We start from the raw sequence: 20,674 nt of genomic DNA, 5'->3' as shown, positions 1-20,674 counted from the left end.
CCAGCAAAGTAAGCTCCCCACAAACCACATTCTCAAGTGCTGTAATGTTATGTCACCAGCCCCATAACCCTCTCCCTGAAGAACACATAAACTACTGCACACACACAAAACATCTTCCCTCTAAACTGCCTCCCTGAACTAATGGCTTCTTTCACAATGACTGAACCTCTCTCTGTGCAAGGCTTCTTCCCACAAACCACTCCTGCCCCAAAGTTCCTGCATAACCCTTCCACCTTCCATCCTCTCTGCAGCACTGCCTCAGTCCCCTCCCCGGTGAATTCCTCCTGGTGTGCTGCTGCGGAGTTTTCAATTGCTGAACTACGCATTTCCTTCCTTGTCTGATAAAGTGCTGAATGTTTTCAATGTTGTCTGGGGTTAGTCACAGTTCCCTACTCTTCCTAATTTAGCCACCACCTCCCCATTCTCCACTCCTACTCCAAACTCCTCCCCTCTCAGCCTGCAGCTGGGCTGCAGAAATGGACATATTTAGATAGGTAAATATTGAAACATGGAAGTACAGTAAAGCATCCTACCTTCCTTCGTATAACTAAAGTGTTGGGGAACTGTACTACTGTTATTTGGGCTTTTTCAAACAAATTCAAATATTTCAAGAGACTTGATTTGAACAAAATTTTAGAGGTTGTAAGGTCAAAGATTTACCTTTATAACTTTGCCAAATATTCATCTAACCCTGCTTCAACACTTCAAGAACATAACTCAACAATTTCTTTCTTTGAGGAGCCCTTCAAATATTGAATGGCATCTGTCTTCCTGTTCTAGTCCTGACTCTCAAAGCTGCATAGCATAAATTTGGTTCTCCTTTTACATCAACAATTCTTTTAAAGTGTTAGAAGACAGTTCTTCACTACCTAGTACATCTTCAATGTGCCACCAACCTTAACAACCCCCAGACCTTTCATATTCAGCCTAAACATGTAATGTGTTTTGACACATTATCTACCCACATCATTTTCTGTAGAGTCAAAGATACGAAGACAAAAGTCCTGAATCTGAGTCCCAGCTTAGCCATTCCTTTGTTTTGTGTGATAGGGGAAAAATCACGTAATCATTCCCTATGCCTTTCCTTTTTATCTAAAAAATAAAAATGAGAATAATATTAATGATGCTCATTCAATAGTCTCTGTAAGTATCAAAACTAAAAAAGACAAAGAATGTAAATCTTTTGTAAACTGTCATACTTTATGTACATGTTACATGCTGTGGTTATTCACATGAAAGGTCCAGTGTCTTCCTCCCTCTCATCACAAATTAGGTCCTTCTCCACTTGGCTTTTTTGGTAAAATTTGGCCACCCACTTTACTAGTCAGCATCAATGGCTCTTTTGAAATGACAATGCCAGTGATTACTCCCAAGGGAATCAGTCTATTTATAATACAGCTTTTTTTCTTTTTTGCTTCAACATAATAGCTACAACTTTTCTCTGTACAAGCCATTCCTCCACACTGAATCAGCTTCATAATTGCTCAGAACTCCAAAGCATGGCCTGGAGACATATACAAGAATGTCTCAACGTGTGTAGCCTTTGGGGTCTCTAAGCTAGATTTGGCACTGAGGTTATGGAAAGAAAGAACTGTGTTCCCTCTAATATCTTTGAAGAGTATAGAACAGAGTCATTACCCCCTGCAGGGATCACCTTGCAGAGCAATTTCTCTATTTCCTCACACTGCTGCTTTCTTATGGACCAGTACCTAGTCAAAGCTAAACTCCCAATGTGGACTCATTTCCTTTTATTATCAAGGATCCATATCACATAGCACAGTTGTAACTGTACTATGAGCAAGTCATGGGGTAGTCTATCAATATCAATTAAATTTGTCCCATTTAACTTCCATCTTCTCTTCTCCCTCATATCATACCCAAATCCTAGTTTGTTCCTCACCATTTCAAAATATTTTCCATCAAAAAAATAAAAAGATGCCTGACCAGGCAGTGGTGCAGTGGATAGAGCATCGGACTGGGATGTGGAAGACCCAGGTTCGAGACCCCGAGGTCGCCAGCTTGAGCGAGGGCTCATCTGGTTTGAGCAAAAGCTCACCAGCTTGAGCCCAAGGTCGCTGGCTCGAGCAAGGGGTTAATTGGTCTGCTGTAGCCCCGTGGTCAAGGCACATATGAGAAAGCAATCAATGAACAACTAAGGAGTTGCAATACGCAACGAAAAACTAATTATTGATGCTTCTCATCTATCCGTTCCTGTCTGTCTGTCCCTGTCTATCCCTCTCTCTGACTCTCTCTCTGTCTCTGTAAAATAAATAAATAAAAATAAAAAGAGTCCCTTCCATTGAGCCCACACCTTAAATAGCAAAATTTCTCAAGGGGTTGTTTATACATGCTGTCTCTATCTCCTTATCTCTCATTTTCCTGGTGTTCGCTCCAATCAAAGTATAATCGCTGTTGTTCCACTGAAACTACTTGTCAAGGTCAACAGTGACCTTGACTACTCTTTTCACTTGCCCTCTAAGATATCCTACTTCTTGGTTTTTCTCTTAACCCATTAATGGATCATTCTCAAACCACTTTGCTGGATCCTTCTCTTCATCTTCATTTCTGTCCCTGGATGATATCATCCATATCAGTTGCTTTAATGCTATCAATAAACTACTGACCTCCAAATTTACATATCTAACTTATATCTCTTCTTTTTGATTCCAGACTCATTTTCCAACTGCATACTCCACACATCCACCTGAAGGTCTAGACTTTCCAAACTGAACAGCTGTACAAATAAAATTGGTTCTCCCTTAAGGGTCTCATCTCAGGAAATGCTAACTCCATTCACCTGATAGATCATCCCCAAAACTTTAAGAGATATTTTTGATTTATCTCTTTTTCTCATTCCTAACTTCTAAGTCATGTCTGCTGTACCTTCAAAATATCTCCAGCGGCCCTGGCCGGTTTGCTCAGTGGTAGAGCGTTGGCCTAGTGCTCAGGAGTCCCGGGTTCGATTCCCAGCCAGGGCACACAGGAGAAGCGCCCATCTGCTTCTCCACCCCTCCCCCTCTCTGTCTCTCTCTTCCCCTCCCGCAGCTAAGGCTCCATTGGAGCAAAGTTGGCCCAGGTGCTGAGAATGGCTCCTTGGCCTCTGCCTCAGGCACTAGAATGGCTCTGGTTGCAACAGAGCAACACCCCAGATGGGCAGAGCATCGACCCCTGATGGGCATGCCGGGTGGATCCCGGTCGGGCGCATGCGGGAGTCTGTCTGACTGCCTCCTCGTTTCCAGCTTCAGAAAAATACAAAAAAAAAAAAAAAAAAATCTCCAGCATCTGACCTCTTCGTACTACCTCCATCACCATCTCTGGTCCAAGCCAAAACCAACCTTCAGCCTGGTCTTCAGTGGTCTCCTCTTTTATCTCCCTACTTCCATTGTTGCCTCATACTGTTGATTTTCTACAAAGCACCAGTGAAGCTTGTTTTAAAGGTCAATCAGTTAAAAAAATTATTTCAATAGCCTCCTTTCATGCTCCAAATAAAAACCAAACTTCTACCATGACCTACAATACCTGACTACATCTCCAACCTTATCTCCCACCACTATTTCTGCTGTTCACTCTCCTCTGAGAATACGGTCTGCTTGTTCTTGCTAAGTTGCTAAGTTCCTTCTGAACCTGTATGCTAGCAGCAGTACCTTCTGCTTGAACACTCCTCCCTAATCACTGCATTGCTTACTTCCTTATTAATTCAGGCCTCTGTTCAAATACCAGCTCCTCAGGAGGGACTTCCCTGAGCCACCTTATATGAAATCATTCGTCCTTTATTACTTTCTTTTTAATAGCCTTACTGAGATATATTTTACATATCATAAAATTCACCTGTCTCCAGTATTCAGTTCAATATTTTTTAATACAGTAACTCTATTCGTGACCTGAACAGGTGGTAGCGCAGTGAATAGAGCATTGGCCTGGGATGCTGAGGACACAGGTTTGAAACCCCAAGGTTGCCGGCTTGAGCATGGGCTCATCTGGCTAGAGTGTGGGGTCGCCAGCTTGAGTGTGGGATCATAGACATGACCTCATTGTCTCACTGGTCTGAGCCCAAAGGTCATTGACTTGAAGCCCAAGGTTGCTGGCTTGAGCAAGGGGTCACTGGCTCAGCTGGAGCCCACTGGTGAAAGCACATATGAGAAAGTAATCAATGAACAACTAAAGCGCCGCAACAAAGAATAGATGCTTCTCATCTTTCTCCCTTTCTTTTTGTCTGTCCATCTCTCTCTCGCTAATAATAAAAAAGATAACCCTACTTACGGTTGCCACCATTACCATAAATCAATTTGGGAACATTTTTACCTCCAAATAAGATCCCTTTAATTAATGTAATATCCATTTACATTAATCTCCATTTCTACTCTGAGCCCCAGGAAACAACTACTCTGCTTTCTATCTCTGTAAGCTTGCCTTTTCTGGACATTTTGTACAAATAGACTATATGTTCTTTTGTGTTTTTTTATTATTTTATTTAGCATATTTTGGGAGTTCATCCATGACATAGTATATCTCAGTAGTGTTACCCTTTTCTGTTGACTAGTATTCCACTGTATGAATATACATTTGTCTAGTTGTTCACTACTTGTTTTGGGTTGGGCTATTATGAAGTGTTGCTGTGAAGATTTGTGTGTTAGTTTTTTGTGGATGTTTTTATTTCTCTTAGGTAACTACCTCGAAATAGAACTACTATTAATAATGTAGTAGTTTTATGCTTAACTCTTTGAGAAAGTGCTAAACTGTTTTCCAAAGTGGCTACATCATTTTACATTCCCACCAGCAATGTATGAGTGTTCTTGCTCCTCTGTGTCCTTGCCAACATTTTTAATGTCTGCCTTATCTATTATAGACATCCCAGTGAGTGTGAATCTCATTGTAGTTAACTTGCCTTTTCTTCCTCTATTACTTTCCATACCTTTATTTTTTCTTAACATTTATCATTATCTTACTATTTTAAGTGTCAATACTGGATACAGATTGATGACAGAATCTGACACAGAAACCACTTGAATAAATCAAACAGGCTTATCAAAAAAAAGCACAAAATAAACTCAGTTGACTCAGAGAGATGAACAAATTTTCCAATTCAGACAGAAGTACAAAACATCTTGACTCCAATACCTTCACCAGAGTGTACATCGTTATTGAAAACTCTAAATAAATGGGAGTCATATTAGCTTATGAAAATGTAACAATGTCTCTCAGTCCAGCCTAGTTGTACTCATAGCAAATATAAACATGCCCAGAATCCTTCCTCAGACAGAGGCACCCCATGTGTCTAAGGGTTACTCAATGCTCACTATCACTGGGTACAGTTAGCGACATTTCTAAGTCATCTCTTTCAGACTCTCCAGGTTAGTATATTCCAGTCTGAGAACATTTCTAAACCCAGTATTGTGGAAATAAAGACCAGTTTCATAGATCTTTGGGAGTCCTGCTGACAGGTCCTCAGGTCAGCCATAAAGCTATCCTGAAGTGAACAGTCAGTAGGTAGAAAATATTTTAGAAGGTGGGCAGCCATAAAGAATGGAAATTTTAGATAAAAGAAGACAAGAAACAAAGGAAAATTGGTAGCAAATATCCAGAATCACTCTGACCGTAATTCCAACTTTGTTTTTTTTTCCTTTTTAAATGAGTGGTTTCTATTCATTTGTGAGGGAGAAGGGAGAGTTGGCAGAGTAATAATCCAAGGAAACCTGATAACTTTCTCCTGTCCCCCCAAAATCAGACACACACATATTTTGCATTTCAGGGGCTTCACAAGATTCCTAATGTCCTATCTATGATGTCCAAAGTGAGAACCTTCCCACTTCCAAAACAAGCATATCAAAAACCACTACTGTACCAAATATCAACTTTATCCCCTAATGGAAATAAATTATTTTCATACTTTGACAGAGTTGATGGAATGCTAACAGTGGTGGTAGCTATATATTGTTATTTAAGGAGTGCACTGGGGATTAACATAATGAACTAGAATTAACCTTAGACAATCTTTGATGGTAAAAAAGAACATTTCATCGAACTAGAACAGCTCAGGCTACACATAAAGTAGTATTATATTCCTAATAATCCTTTACTATAAAATTGTAGCAGGAGCTCAGGTAGAAACAATTCAAAATAAAATAGGAAAAGGAAAGACTGAGGTTAAAATCAAATAGCTGACAAGCAAAATGGCCTAAAAAACACTAATAACAGGAGAAAAGTGAACAAGAAAAAAGAAAGACTGACAAGTGAGATAAAATAAGCTTCCTAAAATGGACAAACTCAGAATGAAAGTGAAAACCTGATGGAAGAATTAGGGTTCTTTGACCTAAATACAAAAGAACAAAGGCAGCAGACTAATCCCAAACAACATCAAATCTAATTTAGGCCAAAATTTAAAATCTGACAAAAAGATTAAAGACTGGAAATTTTTAATTTTTATTAAAATTCAAATTCACAATGACAGAAGCAGGCAGATAGTCGGTGTTTGTTCAAAGGGTGTCCCTTAAAAACAAAAAGTAATTATGAAGAGCAGAGGCCTATTTACAAAGAAAAGGGCCTATTTACTAAGCTAAGCCAATTTAAGCAGAAGGCTCAGCACAGAATGAATGGTTCCAGACTCCTCTTCTTGCTTTAAAGGGGCAGCAAGTAACATTATCTTTGTCTGTATTCCTATGAGTAATCAACAAACCAAGTGGGAAATGGCTAAAAAAAATTAAGAACATGTTCTTCCTTTGCTTCTATAAAATTTGAGATGACAAGACATGCATCCTTGAGAGCATGACTTAACTCATCAAAAGTCACACTAATTTATTGATGTGAAAAGATCTCCAGGATATATTGATAAAATAAAACAGCAAGTGCAAAACAGTACATATAACATACTAACTGCTGTGTATAATAATAACAGGAGAAAATAAGAATATGTATTTTATTTGTTCATATTTTTATAAATCTTGAAATAACACAAACTAATAAAAGTGGTTACCAGTGGAGGGGGGCAGAAAGGGCAGATGGAGGCCAAGATGAAGGTAAACCTTTTCACTGTGTACTTTTAACATTACTTAATCTTTTTTAACTAGGTAACTATATCATCTATTCCAAATTTTAATCTAAAAAATAGAAAGCTACTCTTTTGGCCTAAATGTATATTTTCATTTCTAAATTTCTCACTTTGCCTTTACACTTTATAATAGCATCTTTTAAATACTACAAAAGACCTCAACCCGATTAAAAACTAATTACTTGCCTGCCTGGTGGTGACACAGTGGATAGAGAGCATCAACCTGGGACACTGAGGTCCAAACCCCGAGATGGTGAGCTTGAGCACAGGCTCACCACTTTGAGGGCAGGGTCATCAACATGAGCACATGGTCACTGGCTTAAGCAAGGGGTCACTGGCTTGGCTGGAGCTCCCCTGTGGTCAAGGCACATATGAGAAAGCAATCAATGAACAACTAAAGTGCTACAACTAAAAGTTGATGCTTCTCATCTTTCCCTCTCTCTCTCTCTCTCATTTTGGGTGAAAGTAATTCTACCATCAAAATAAACCTTCCTGCTTCCAGGTAAGCTTCAATTCATGAAAATATTAGTGTGATTTTCATCTGTCAGTTCTAAGTTTAAAAGATTTCAGTGACTAGCCATCTTGCCTCAAGATGTAAGTTCTTCTCAGCCTGGAATCAGAACCCTAAACAATGTTATCCCTCTCTACCTTATCTCCCACTGCTCCCATTAATGATTCTTCAATTTAATCATTTTAATCTGTTAAATGATTAAACATTCCAGAATTCACCTACATGCAGTGCCTTCTGCCGATCCTCTTCACCTCTCTTTGCTGTAAGACCTAACTCAAGTCTCACCAATTTTTCCCTACTCCTTAACCCCACTGTTGGTTCTCCCCTCTGAATTCCTGTAGCACAAGCCATCATTGACACTTAACATGTGCTACTTTTCACATATTATTTAGCATTTCTTTTTCAAAAAGTTAGTCCTTCTTACCCATAGTTCAGTAGAGGAAGCCAACTCTAAACAATGACAATATAACATGAAAAGACAACAAGGCATAGAGGGCACAACGAATTCAAGCTTGGTTTTCCTTTTTTACATATCTATCCTGTTTCCTATCTAGATTGCAAGCACTTTGTCTTATTACCAATTCATAGGTTTTTAGGACAATGTTCTGTTCAAAGTATATGATTAATAAACACTGTTGTTGTTGATAAAGATGACCATGATAGGGTCAGGTCATCTTGATGACCCAACTTGATGGAGAGTGTCTGTTTTGACATCTGTCATGAGATGCAGGAAAAACAACCTATACTGCTCACAAAAATTAGGGGATATTTTATAGCTTCATATTCATTTTGAAATATCCCCTAACTTTTGTGAGCAGTATATTTTGTAGGCATCCTGCAGGGCCCTCTGGAGAATAGTCTGATTGCCAGTTTTTTCCAAGAACAATCCTTTAGTGACTCTCCAAGACCTCTCTCCCTTGACTTTGTGCTTTTATTCTCTTGCTCACCTAAACTGATACACTCAATTTGGGCTGGATTACTTGGCACTTTGAAATTGAAGACATTTAATAAAATGTGTAGCCATACTATGGAATATTATTTGGTTATAAAAAGGAAGTACTGATATTAATACATGCTACCACTTTGGATGAATTTTGAAAATGTTATGCTTAATGAAAGAGGCCAGTCATAAAAGTCTGTAAGATTCCATATATTATTCTATTCACATGAAAGTTCAAAATAGCTCAATCTATAAAAATAAGTAGATTAGTGGTTGCTTGGGCTACTGCAGTGGTTGGCAAACTGTGGCTCACGAGCCACATGCAGCTCTTTGGCCCCTTGAGTGTGGCTGTTCCACAAAATACCACGTGTGGCCACTACCTCGATAAGAAATGTACCTACCTATATAGTTTAAGGAAAAAATCTGGCTCTCAAAAGAAATTTCAGTCGTTGTACTGTTGATATCTGGCTCTGTTGACTAATGAGTTTGCCGACCACTGGGCTAGGGAGCTGGGGGTGCAGAATAATAGCTAAAAGGTACAAGATTTCCTTCAGAGGTGATAAAAGTTTTAAAATTGACTGTGATGGTAATTGCACTTATCTGTGAACATACTAAAAATCATTGCTCTATATACTTTAAAACGGTGAATTTTATTATATACGAATCCTCTCAGTAAAGCTGTTTTAAAATAGAAATTGAAGACACTTTGTGTTCATGTTCTTTCTCCTCAATACATATGCCCTCAAACCTAAAATTCTAGTGAATTAATTTTCAATGAATACTCATCACCTACAGCTACTTTCCTTGTCATACCTCTTAGCTTGTATTACAAAAAATGCACAATTTGGTTTCTGTTGTTTTGGGGTATATTTAATGCCCTAACCTAAATATAGTCTATACATTTAATGTATGTATATACACATAAAATAAGTCAGTCCTAGTTTTTGTACTGTTAGAACTAAGAAATTAGACTTTTTTAAAATTTTTTTTTAAATTTATTCATTTTAGAGAGGAGAGGGAGAGAGAGAGAGGAGAGACAGAGAGAGAGAAGGGGGGAGGAGCTGAAAGCACCAACTCCCATATGTGCCTTGACCAGGCAAGCCCAGGGTTTCGAACCGGTAACCTCAGCATTTCCAGGTCAATGCTTTATCCACTGCGCCACCACAGGTCAGGCCTAGACTTTTGAATTAGGACATTAAATGCATAATTTTCTTCTTGAGTCTAGTATTCTATCATGAAATACAACACCCTCTACTAAACCTAAAAATCTAGAAACACCCTTAAGTAGTCCACTCATTTCTTATATTTTTCAGGTGGCACCATTCTGGTTCCTGATGCATCTCACCAAGAGGAGGATCAGGAGTAAGAAAGTCAAGCATCAAATGCAGCTCTGACCTCCAAATACCTGTCTGCCCACGTCTCACTAGAATCCCTCATGTCCTTTGTTCTAGTCACACCTGTTTTGACAATGATCCACAAACATGCCTAGTACTTTTCCACTGCATATAATCTGTCTGTCCTTTGGGCTCTTACCATGTGACTTATACCTTTTCTATACATCTTATATTAACAGTTAATGATTTTACAAATGTATCTCTTAAGATTGCAGGGCACCCTTGAGGATGCTATGTTAAATGAAGTAAGTCAGAGGAAGACAAATACCATGATTTCACTTTTATGTGGAATCTAAAGAACAAAATTAATGAACAAACAAAACGGATATAGACTCATAAATACAGAGAACTACTGGTGCCAGAGAGGTGGAGTTGAGGGACTGGGTAAAAAAGGTAATGGAACTAAGAAGTACAAATTGGTAGATACAAAATAGTCACAAGACTGTAGAGTACAGCACAGGAAATATAACCAATAATATTGTAATAACTATGTATGGTTCCAGACAGATACTTGAATTATTGGGGGGACCACTTCGTCAACTCCATGGTTGTATGGCCACTGTGCAGTACACCTGAAACTAATATAAAATAGTGTTGGATGTCAACTGCACTTGAATAAAATTAAAAAAAAAAAAGATTGTCAGACACTTGAAGGCCATTTTAATATTAATTTAACATTATCTTATCTGAGGGTTAAATGGTGATACTCAATAACTTATTAAAAATAAATATCATGCCTGACCAGGTGGTGGCGCAGTGGATAGAGCCTCGGCCTGGGATGCAGAGGACCCAGGTTCAAGACCCCGAGGTCACCAGCTTGAGCGCGGGCTCATCTGGTTTGAGCAAAGCTCACCAGCTTGGACCCAAGGTTGCTGGCTTGGGCAAGGGGTTACTCGGTCTGCTGAAGGCCCGTGGTCATGGCACATATGAGAAAGCAATCAATGAACAACTAAGGTGTTGCAATGAAAAACTGATGATTGATGCTTCTCATCTCTCTTCATTCCTGCCTGTCTGTCCCTATCTGACTCTGTCTCTGTAAAAAATAATAATAATAATAATTATAAAAATAAATATCATATATCTTATTAGATGAACAAGTTATGGTTGTGTATATATCTCAAGGTCCTACAGTGCTTCCTCTACACCAGCTCTCTCAGAGACAAATAACAGATGCTAGCAGACTGCCTGAAGTTTCAGGTAGGATTTTAGAGCTGGGTGGAAGTTCAAGAACCATTGAAGAAAGAGTGAAAACAGGGCCACTCCAGAAACCTTTTTTTTTAAGTGACAGGAGGGGCAATAGTGACAGACTCCCATATGCACCCCAGCTGAGCTCTACTCTAACTAAATCCTGAATCAAAGGAGCTCTTTTTAGCACCTGAGGCTGATGCTTTGACAAACCGAGCCATCCTCAGAGCCTGGGGCCCATGCTGGAACCAATTAAGCCATTGGCTGTGGGAGGGGAAGAGGGAGAGGGGAATGGGAGGGAGAGAGAAGCAGATGGTTGCTTCTCCTGTGTACCCTGAACGAAAATTGAACCCAGGACATCTATACACTGGGCTGATGCTCTATCCACTGAGTCAACCAGAAAGCTTTTGATTTGTGCTGCGCTCAGCTAAGTGGATCAAAAAATCTAAAAAAATTATTTGGTAGTTTTCAAAAGCTTTTCATCCAAAATACTTCTTCCATATTAGACAACTAGTAATTGAAATGTCACCATCAGAGGTTCATCCAGCACTATCTTTTATCAAAAGGCACATAGGCCTGGGAGGGTAGTGTGGTTTTCAAACATGCCAGCCAGCTGAATGCAAGTTGATAAGCACAAACAGAGCAGTGAGCCAACAAAGGGCCATGCCTCCACGTTGCATCACAGGGAGATTCTGACAAAGCAAAAATCAAGAGAAAGACTAGAGTCCAGAATGGAAGCAATAGGGGGAAAGAAAGTACTCAAAGAGAAGAAGCTGCGTATGAGGCAACCTCATAGGTTGCCTGGGGCTGACAGAACTCTAATCAGCAGTGAAGTGGCTGGCAGCAGATAAAGGAGTATTTGCCACTGCATTGTCAGAATGCAGAAAAGAGTACAGTTGCTATTAATTATGAAAGAGCAGCAGTGGAGAGCAGGAAATCAAGAGGAAATATGATTAGGGTTTAACAAGGAACTGGCAACACTGTTAGAGAAGCAGAAATCAGTAAACTAATTCGGATATTTTTGAGTGTAGACAGGAAAACAATCAAAAGGCAAGAGAAAGAGGCAAAACTGGTCTGAGGGAAGTGGCCAATATCTGCCATAAGTTAGTCCTTATTTTCTAACATCTACTCTATTTTCATCATCTTGCATTTTTTCGTCCTTTCCTGAATTTTCATATCACATCATCTCAGTTCTTAGCTACTTGTCTGTGAAGTAGATAGTCACACAAGAGATGTGGTCTCACAACCTTTTATGCCAATCTTGGCCAGTGCCCTAGCTTTATCCTAAATTGCACAAAAATAAATTATCACATCTTTACCTTTATTCTCAAAGTATAATAATGAAAGTCCAAGAAGTATTAGGCTGGTCCTTCTGTGGTCTCCAGTACTTTGGGGAGGCAGAACTGAGTCCCCAGGAATGTGAGAGCTTCATCTTAAAAAGCTAGCAGTAGCTATTACTGTATCAAGTTCAGTGGCCCAAGTCAAATCCTGGGAACATTGATGGATATGTAGTAGGGTTTGACCTGGGCTTCAGTTCTTGGGAAATAATTGGAATAGAAACTGTTTTGAGAAGACAGTTGAGTAAAAGAAGATTAGGCACCAGAAGAATCTGGTAGGAGAATTAGGGAAAGTGAAGGATATGGATCTTCCTCTTTTTTCTGCTACTGCCTAAGGCCAGAGGCATGTCACCCCAGCAAGGGTCTAAAGTAGGTAGCAGCGACGAGGGTCTCGTAACAGAGAGGACAGACCACTCCAGGGCCGGTTAACTGGCATGGTCAGGTGGTGGAATGCTAGCCATAAGAATGGAGACAAACTGTTCCAATTTCTGCGCAGCTTGTTTCCCGGTGTTTATTACTTCCTCGTGGTTGGCCTTCTCAAGGCTTTCATAATCCAGGATGACCTTGTTAGTGATGAGGGAGAACCCAAAGACTCGAAGTCCACAGTGCCTTGCAACTATAACTTCTGGTACTGTGCTCATGCCTGATGGAGAGCAAGGAAAACCAAGTGTCAGGATCCTCAAGTGACTCTTCCTCACCCTTTAACTCATCTCTATTCATTAGCTCATTGATAATTTAACATCTCAAAAAACAACCAAAGAAGCAGCTAAATTAGTGTTGAGCTTAGGTTATACTGTATGGCTAAAAACAGTAGGGCTTCAGATGGCCTCACACATTTCTCATAAATATTACCACTGCAAAGCTTTATTTCTGTAACTATCTGTGGTAATTTTGAAGTCAGTCCTAATGATGCAGCTCCATCTTCCAGTTAAAGGTACAGTGGGTGGCTAAGACATTAGTTAGACTAATCTTCAGAAACAGTTGTCAAATCAAGGTAGGTCATTAGCACTACAGCTGTTAAAGCCCTTGATGCTGAGAGGGGAGGTCTGATGCTACAACACACCAAGCCTCACCACCTTAATATCTTTCTAGAAATCACTTTCTAGAAATTCAAACTTCCATAAGTCAGATCTTCTCTCAATCCACCATCACAGGTCTATAATCTTTTACTCCTTCCCATCTCTTCACGTCTATAGCCAAGTATCCCTTCTCACCAACAGCATCAGCACCCAGCTTCTGCAGCATACGACACTCTGCTACCGTCTCAAAGCTGGGGCCCAACACCATGACGTAGGTGCCTTCCTGGAGCTCTCTCTGCTCCCCCATCTGTTTCCAGGTACTGTGAGCTTTCTGCCTCATCTCCCGGTCATAGGCATCAGACATGGCAGGAAAGCGAACTCCAAACCTAAGGCACAGGTTGGATTATCTCAGATTAATGGAATATAATGAGCTCTCTCTTCACTTCTAGACAAGTCCTTAAAAACTCCCATCCATAAACAGAAGGAAAATAAGTACCTTTCATCATTGGGCCCGATGAGAGGGTTCTGACCACAGAGACCAGGTAGGTTGATGTGATCACGGATCAGCATGATATCTCCAACCTCAAACTTGGGGTTAAGCCCTCCGGCTGCATTGGTGACCACTAGAGTGTCCACACCCAGAAGTTGGAAAACCCTTATTGGTAACGTTACCTTAGAAACAAAAGATAAAAGATTAGAAACTTAAAATTTCACTAATACACTATGCAGATACACATGTATGAAAGGAGGGAACCAAAAATCCACCGGGCCCAGGTAGTTAGGCAATAAAGTGGGACAGAGAGCTCTCCCGCTTCTTCCAGACTGAACCAAACTTAGGCCTCCAGCTTACCTTCCAGAGTGGGTAGCCTTCATACATGTGGAACCTGCCCTGCATCATCACGCAGGCTCTGCCATTCAGGCTCCCAAACAACAGTCGACCAGCATGACCTGGCACTGAGTATAAAGAAAGGGAAATGAATGGGATGATGTTTTCATATAACATATATCCATTGGTCACTTGCTATAAGTCAACTCACTATGGTCAACATGTGAGGGAGGATATAATTAAGCAGAAGAAAATGTTATTATCTTCACTTTCAGGAACTTTGGTCTGATAGAGACAGAGATTAATCATAAACTTACAAAACTACGCATGAGTACATTCTAAGATTAGAGCTATAAAGGTAAGTATGTTCAATATGAACATATATCAAAGGAAGAATTTTTTTTTTAATTTCAAAAAATGAGAAAGTCATACTATCAGAAAATAAAAGTGATAAAAACAAAAAAGAATAAGTGGGTAATAATGAATGCAGTAATTATAGACTACTTTTCCAAAATTTCCAAAATTCTCAAAATATGTATTCCTATTTATTACCCTAACTAAACTATATGCAACCTCACCCCTGAAAGGAACTTCATGGTATATTCTGCTTCCTAAACTGAACAGGAGTAAGGGGCTGAGTTTGAACTCATACAAGTCTTCTCAATTAGGACCCACAAAACAGTCCTATGAGAATACATCACAGGAGCACACAGGGGCATGAGAGATAACACCTCACACAGATTATTACTATTTTCTTCATCTAGCATTTCTCTTCTAATGGACATTGCCAACTTTTCCTTTAAGGAATGGATGGTCTGGGAGAGAAAACAAAAGCAAGGGGAAGAGTTGAGAGATACTCAGAAACAGAAGTGTGTTTATTTGTTTTGAGAGGAGGGGAGATAGTGAGACAGACTCCCACATGCACCCTGACTAGGATCTACTTAGCAACCCCTATCTGGGGCTGATGCTCAAATCAACTGAGTTATTTTTAGTGCTTGAGGCCAACGTGCTGGGACCAATGGAGCTATCCTTAGCACCTAGGACAATGCTAGAACCAATTGAGCCACGGGCTGTGGAAGGGAAAGAGGGAGAAAAGAGGGAGAGGGAGAGGGAAAGAAGCAGATGGTCACTTCTCCAGTGTGCCCTGAACAGAAATCAAACCTAGGATGTCCATATGACAAGCCAACACTCTATCCACTGAGCCAACTGGCCAGGGCCTGAGAAGTTTATTTTTTATTGATTTTTTTAAAGTTCTTTTTGAGTTCTTTTTGTTGTTATTTTTTAGTGTGAGAGAATAGACAGAGACTGGAAGGGAGAAAGATGACAAGCATCAACTCATAGTTGTGGCACTTCAGTTGTTCATTGATTACTTTTCATATGTGCTCCAGCTGAGCCAGTGACCCCTTGCTCAAGTCAGCGACTTTGGGGTTTCAAACCTGGAACCTCAGCATTCCAGGTCAACACTCTATTCACTGAGCCACCACTAGTCATGTTTCTTTTTTTGTTTGTTTGTTTTTTATTGTTATTAGAGAGAGGAAGGGAGAGGAAGGGAAAGGAAGAGAGGGGGGAGGGAGAGGGCAAGAGAAAGAAACATCAATTTGTTGTTCCACTCACTTATGCATTATTAGTTGATTATTGAATGCTCCCTGGCTGGAGACTGAACTCCACAACCTTGTCACATCAGGACGATGTTCTAACCAACTGACTTACCCAGCCAGAGTGAGAAGTCTATTTTTTTAATCACCAGTAATAGAACAGAGGTGATAATTAGGAAAGCTCAAGTGGAATATAAATAATGTTTTAAAAAATTAACCCACTTATCACTTAGTGTTGTGCCCTTCTCATTGGTGGTAGGAGTGGCAGGTGGAGCCAATGTCAGTCACTGTTATCCCCCTTACAAAATTTTGCTCTTCTCAGTATTTCCTTCTCCAACCTCCATTTCCACCTCACTGCTCTGGTCTCCCACTCTTGCTAAAGGGCTTGAGAAATAACTGAAACATCTATTAAGTCATAACTCTCCAGGGAAAATACGAAGGAAAGTAGAAATCCGAAGAAGTATTAAATTAACCAAGTTAGTTATGTGAGAAATAAATAAACCAAACAAACTAATTTTTTCCTTTACTTGAAACTTGCCCCTATTTCACCGCGCCTTTTCTAAGCCTTACTTGTAGCTTTCCAGCTACTAGGATGCTGTCCTCAGGTCCCTCACAGCTCTGCTGTGCATAGGGGACATCTTCCTTTTTCCCCTTGCAAAGGGTCAGTGTGTTCCGAATTATTTGTAAATATGTTTGCAAGAGTATGGTATAGTCTGTGTGTTCATTTGTTGCTGTGCACTAGTATGTGCCTTATCCTAGAACTAAAGCTACAGGTGGGGAGACTAGAAATAGCAGGAGGGCAGTCCTGGCCGGTTGGTTCAGTGGTAGAACGTTGGCCTGGCATATGGAAGTCCCGGGTTTGATTCTAGGCCAGGGCACACAGGAGAAGCGGTCATCTGCTCCTCTCTCTTCCCCTCCTGCAGCCAAGGCTCCAGTGGAGCAAAAGTTGGCCCAGGTGCTGAGGATGGGGGCCTCGGCCTCAGGTGCTAGAGTGGCTCTGGTTGCAACGGAGCAACGCCCCAGATGGGCAGGGTACCGTCCCCTTGTGGGTTTGACGAGTAGATCCCGGTCAGGCACATGTGGGAGTCTGTCTCTCTGCCTCTCCGCTTCTCACTTCAGAAAATACAAAAAAAAAAAAAAAAAAAAAAGAAAAGAAAAAGAAAAAAAAAGAAATAGCAGGAGGGCATAGGACAGGGGAGGCTTGACTTTGTCATGGGAGATTACAGGTTTTTTCCATTTAAGCTGCAGAGTGATAGATATGAGCTAAGCATGTGAGTATGTGGTGACCATGGTGTATTTGGGAGAGGTGTTGTAGAGCTTTAAGAAACTCTGAGTCATTAAAAGATAAGAAATGTGTCATTATATATTACCACTGACCCACACATGGGAATTTCCTTCTAAAGTCATTCTGTTTCATGGTTTACTTTCCTCTCTTGCAACAGTTGTCTTTATAGTTCAGTGCTAGAGGAAACCAGGTCTGAGCACAGAAGCATTGCTCTCCCATCAGTATCCCTCAGTCCCATCCCTCTCTCCCCCTCGCCCATACCTGTACTTTGGGGAAAATTTGGTATATCACTGTAGTTAAAGATCTGGGTCTCAGTTAATTTATCAGCCAGACCTCCTAAGCCAGAACCACAGATCACTGCCACTTGGGGTCGGTGCTTGATTTGGGACAGAAGCCATTCTGCAGTGGTCCGATAATCTTCATATGTAAATCTAGGAAAAAGAAAAATCAAAGTGAGTTTTGCTCCTATAATGAGGGCATAAGCTGATTACCTTTACTGCAGAAAGGCTGGCAGGTATGTGGAGGTGACAGGGGACAGAGAAGCCAGCCAAAGAGCTGCCCAGAGCAGCAACTCCTCCCTTTCATGAAAGGCTACATTAACTCACCCACCTGTCTGCTCCCCTGAAAGTCTGATATGAAATTCAATTCATCCGGAGCCTGACAAAAGTTAATGTTTAAAAATAAAAGTTAATGTTTCCACCACCAGCACAACTCCAGTTTTACTACCTCTGTTAGTTTTAATAGCTCTCCTATGACAATGATTTAGAGGGGAAGGAACCACAGAGTCCACAGAAGTACAACTGAAATAATCAAATCAAGGAGGGTAAAGGGTTCCACCTATCTCATAGGCTTAGATTGAAAATTAATTAAAACTTTGTTACTAATAAGCTCCAAAGACCCATGACTCCATAAAGCATGGTTCAGCTTCACACTTTGTCATTCTCCCACTTTCCCCCCTGCTGTGTTCTCCTCCCTCCCCTCTCTTCACCAAGGTTCTTTGTCATTCAGAGACCTAAAGACACACACTTACCCAGAACCTGTACATTCCCCACCACCATTAAAAAAAAAAATCAACCTAGAAATTTTCTCAGAAATCCAGTCTAATTCTCACACCTATCTGGAAAGACCAAAGATTAAAGAAAAAAAAAGTCAAACTGAAGTGCAACAGAGCTGAACACAACTAACTGAGCCCTCTAGAGAACATTCTGTCCTTCCAAAGCAGAGCCTTTGAAAAAACCAAGATGACTACAATATAACAGGCTACCCTCAGGAAAGTAGCTGGGTAAGAGACAGGGGTGAGGGCAATAAAGCTGGGGCCACAGGATGATTGAGAAGAGAAGCAATAAAATGGTAAAAAGCTAATCAAATAGCATCCCCAAGAGATACAAAGGAAATGACCAAAGTAGAGAGAAGGGTTTTCAAAGGTATTAGGTGGAGGCAGCGGGCAGGGTCTGCTGCTCAGATCACTAAATAAGGATTTCCTTCTCTCTTTGGAGACTCCATTCTCAACTTAATTGAATTTCCAATTCGGAGGGAATGGATATGTTGCCGAGGGATATGAGCAATAGCTCTTCTGAAGGAGGAACTCCAGGTATGGACACAAAAAGTACCTTAGGGCTTTAGCTAGACTCTAGAACGGGAATCTGTGAAGAGCACATGAGGTAAAAGGACCTTTCCCATGCGTGGCGGCGGGGAGGGGGGGGGCAGTGCACGCCTTCCTCTACACTTACACCCCACATGCACACACACGCGCACATATACCGGCTTCCTTTCCTAGTAAACTACCCTGTACTAACCCGTCCCTTTCCTGCTGCGATGGCGCCACCACACCTCGATTTCCATGTGCGCCCTTGCCGGCGCCGGCTGCCCCGCTGCTGCCGCCTTGTTCCTGGCACCGGGCTTCGTGCCAGGCCCCTGCATCTCCGCGGCAGTCGCTCCCTCTCCCGGCCACTTCGGGGCACAGAGTCCCAGGTTTCCAGGTCTCAGTGACAGCCATTTCCCCTCCCCAGGGGCCTCCGGGGTTCACCGGGCCTGGTTCCCGCCTCACCGGCTCTCCATGTTCCGCCGACAGTCTCTCGAAGAGTCTATTCTTCGCCGGGTTCTGCTCCGCTGGACCGAACTGCTGTAGGCGGGTCAATCGCACAGTTAGTGCTCTGTAAGCCGGGAGCTGGCTTATATCCCCAGCTCCGGAGGACCCAGCCAATGGCAGCCAAGCACGAGGGCCGGCCCATCTCCATGGCTACACACCCTGATTCAATAGCCCAAGGCTGGGTTGTAAACCTCTTCCCAGTCCTGGACCCTTCTCTCGCGCCCCGCCCATCTCCAGCATTTCATCCCTGCACTTATTCCTGTCCGCAGAGCCTAGCTTTCCCGCAAGAAGGGAACCTGTGCGGGAAGAAGGCTAGAAGCCAGGAGGGGGAGCCCTACACTCTCCCACCCCCACCCATGTATCTGCAATCCCATTCCATATTGTGTGTGCAGCACACCGAGAGATTTAAAAAGAGAAAAATTTAAATCTTAGATCTTGCAACCCCAGAAGAAAATTAAGTGAGCCTGTGTCCGAGTGGCTTCCTGCACCAAGAAAGCTGGGTCAATCCTAGCAACATTGCTGACCTGGAGGTTACAGAATTTGGGAAAACATATTAGGGGTCTAAATCTAGGTCCAGATGGGGAGAATATAAAAGTTCTAGGAAGAATTCCTGGATCATGGACACAGACAAAGGCTAGGATGAGATAGGAAAACAGGCAATCCCTTGATTTACACAATACTGGATCCCAGCAATACACAATCCTAGAGAAGGACGACCCGTGTACATGTAACAAAACTACACAATATGACATCTTTGTAAGAATTCAGCTATTTTCTCTCTCCACTTTTACAGTTTTAACCAGTCTCACACAAAATCACAAACCAATGGCCCTTGCTTAGCTATTGAAATCTTCCACCTGCTTCCACTTACCTAAACTCTAATTGTTCCTGCTTGCCATTTTACCCATCACAATGGCCCAAGCCACAGTTTCCCAACCCTATTTCTATCTCATTCATGTAAGAAATATTATTGAGCATCAACTATGTGCCAGAACTGTTCTAGTGTTAGGGACATAAGTGTAAAGACAATATGTATAAAGAAAAAGGTAATATATCATATATGAGAACAGAGCCCAGTGCCAAATGAATACTTTTATTCTATCATTATTGCTATTATTTGTTTATTGTTATAATTACTATATTTATTCATTCAGTAATTTAAGCAACGATAACAGGCTGATCTAAAGTAAATCTTAGTGATCTTAGTAATAAGACTATGAACAATTGAAACATCAAAAACGTGATATTAAATGATGGATAAGATCAGTCATAAGTAAAAATCAGCCCAAGGAAATATTTATATAATTTGATTACTGAAAAGATTTTTTTAACACCCCATCCCCAAATCCAATCCAGACAAGATTAGAATGTAATTATATCTAAGAAAGTACAAACTTAATCGGTTCATTTTAATGGACTTTCTAAAGTTAATGTGTGTAAGCAAAAGG

At 41.0% G+C, this 20,674-nt stretch overlaps 2 protein-coding genes across 4 annotated transcripts in view; both read right to left on the bottom strand.

The window, feature by feature from the left end:
• RNASE6 (ribonuclease A family member 6) overlaps nucleotides 1–20,674 on the bottom strand; it is a 476,573-nt gene that overhangs the window by 226,595 nt on the left and 229,304 nt on the right. The gene's annotated exons all lie outside the window — the stretch shown is intronic.
• On the bottom strand, nucleotides 7,486–19,307 carry PNP (purine nucleoside phosphorylase). Of its 2 annotated transcripts, none has more exons than XM_066344756.1 (6): nucleotides 19,185–19,307; nucleotides 17,399–17,568; nucleotides 14,282–14,385; nucleotides 13,928–14,103; nucleotides 13,627–13,817; nucleotides 7,486–13,055 (listed from the first exon to the last, which is right to left on the bottom strand). In XM_066344756.1, the coding sequence occupies exons 1-6, from the start codon at nucleotides 19,193–19,195 to the stop codon at nucleotides 12,838–12,840; spliced, it is 870 nt and encodes a 289-aa protein (XP_066200853.1). In that variant the 5' UTR covers nucleotides 19,196–19,307; the 3' UTR covers nucleotides 7,486–12,837. The 2 variants fall into 2 exon arrangements, with proteins under 2 accessions (XP_066200853.1, XP_066200852.1); XM_066344755.1 differs by lacking the exon at nucleotides 19,185–19,307 and adding an exon at nucleotides 18,934–19,148.

Source organism: Saccopteryx leptura, chromosome 6 (assembly GCF_036850995.1).
Source record: "Saccopteryx leptura isolate mSacLep1 chromosome 6, mSacLep1_pri_phased_curated, whole genome shotgun sequence".
Classification (NCBI taxonomy): domain Eukaryota; kingdom Metazoa; phylum Chordata; class Mammalia; order Chiroptera; family Emballonuridae; genus Saccopteryx; species Saccopteryx leptura.
Note: the sequence above shows the minus strand (reverse complement) of the source record. Positions and strands in the feature narration are given on the sequence as shown.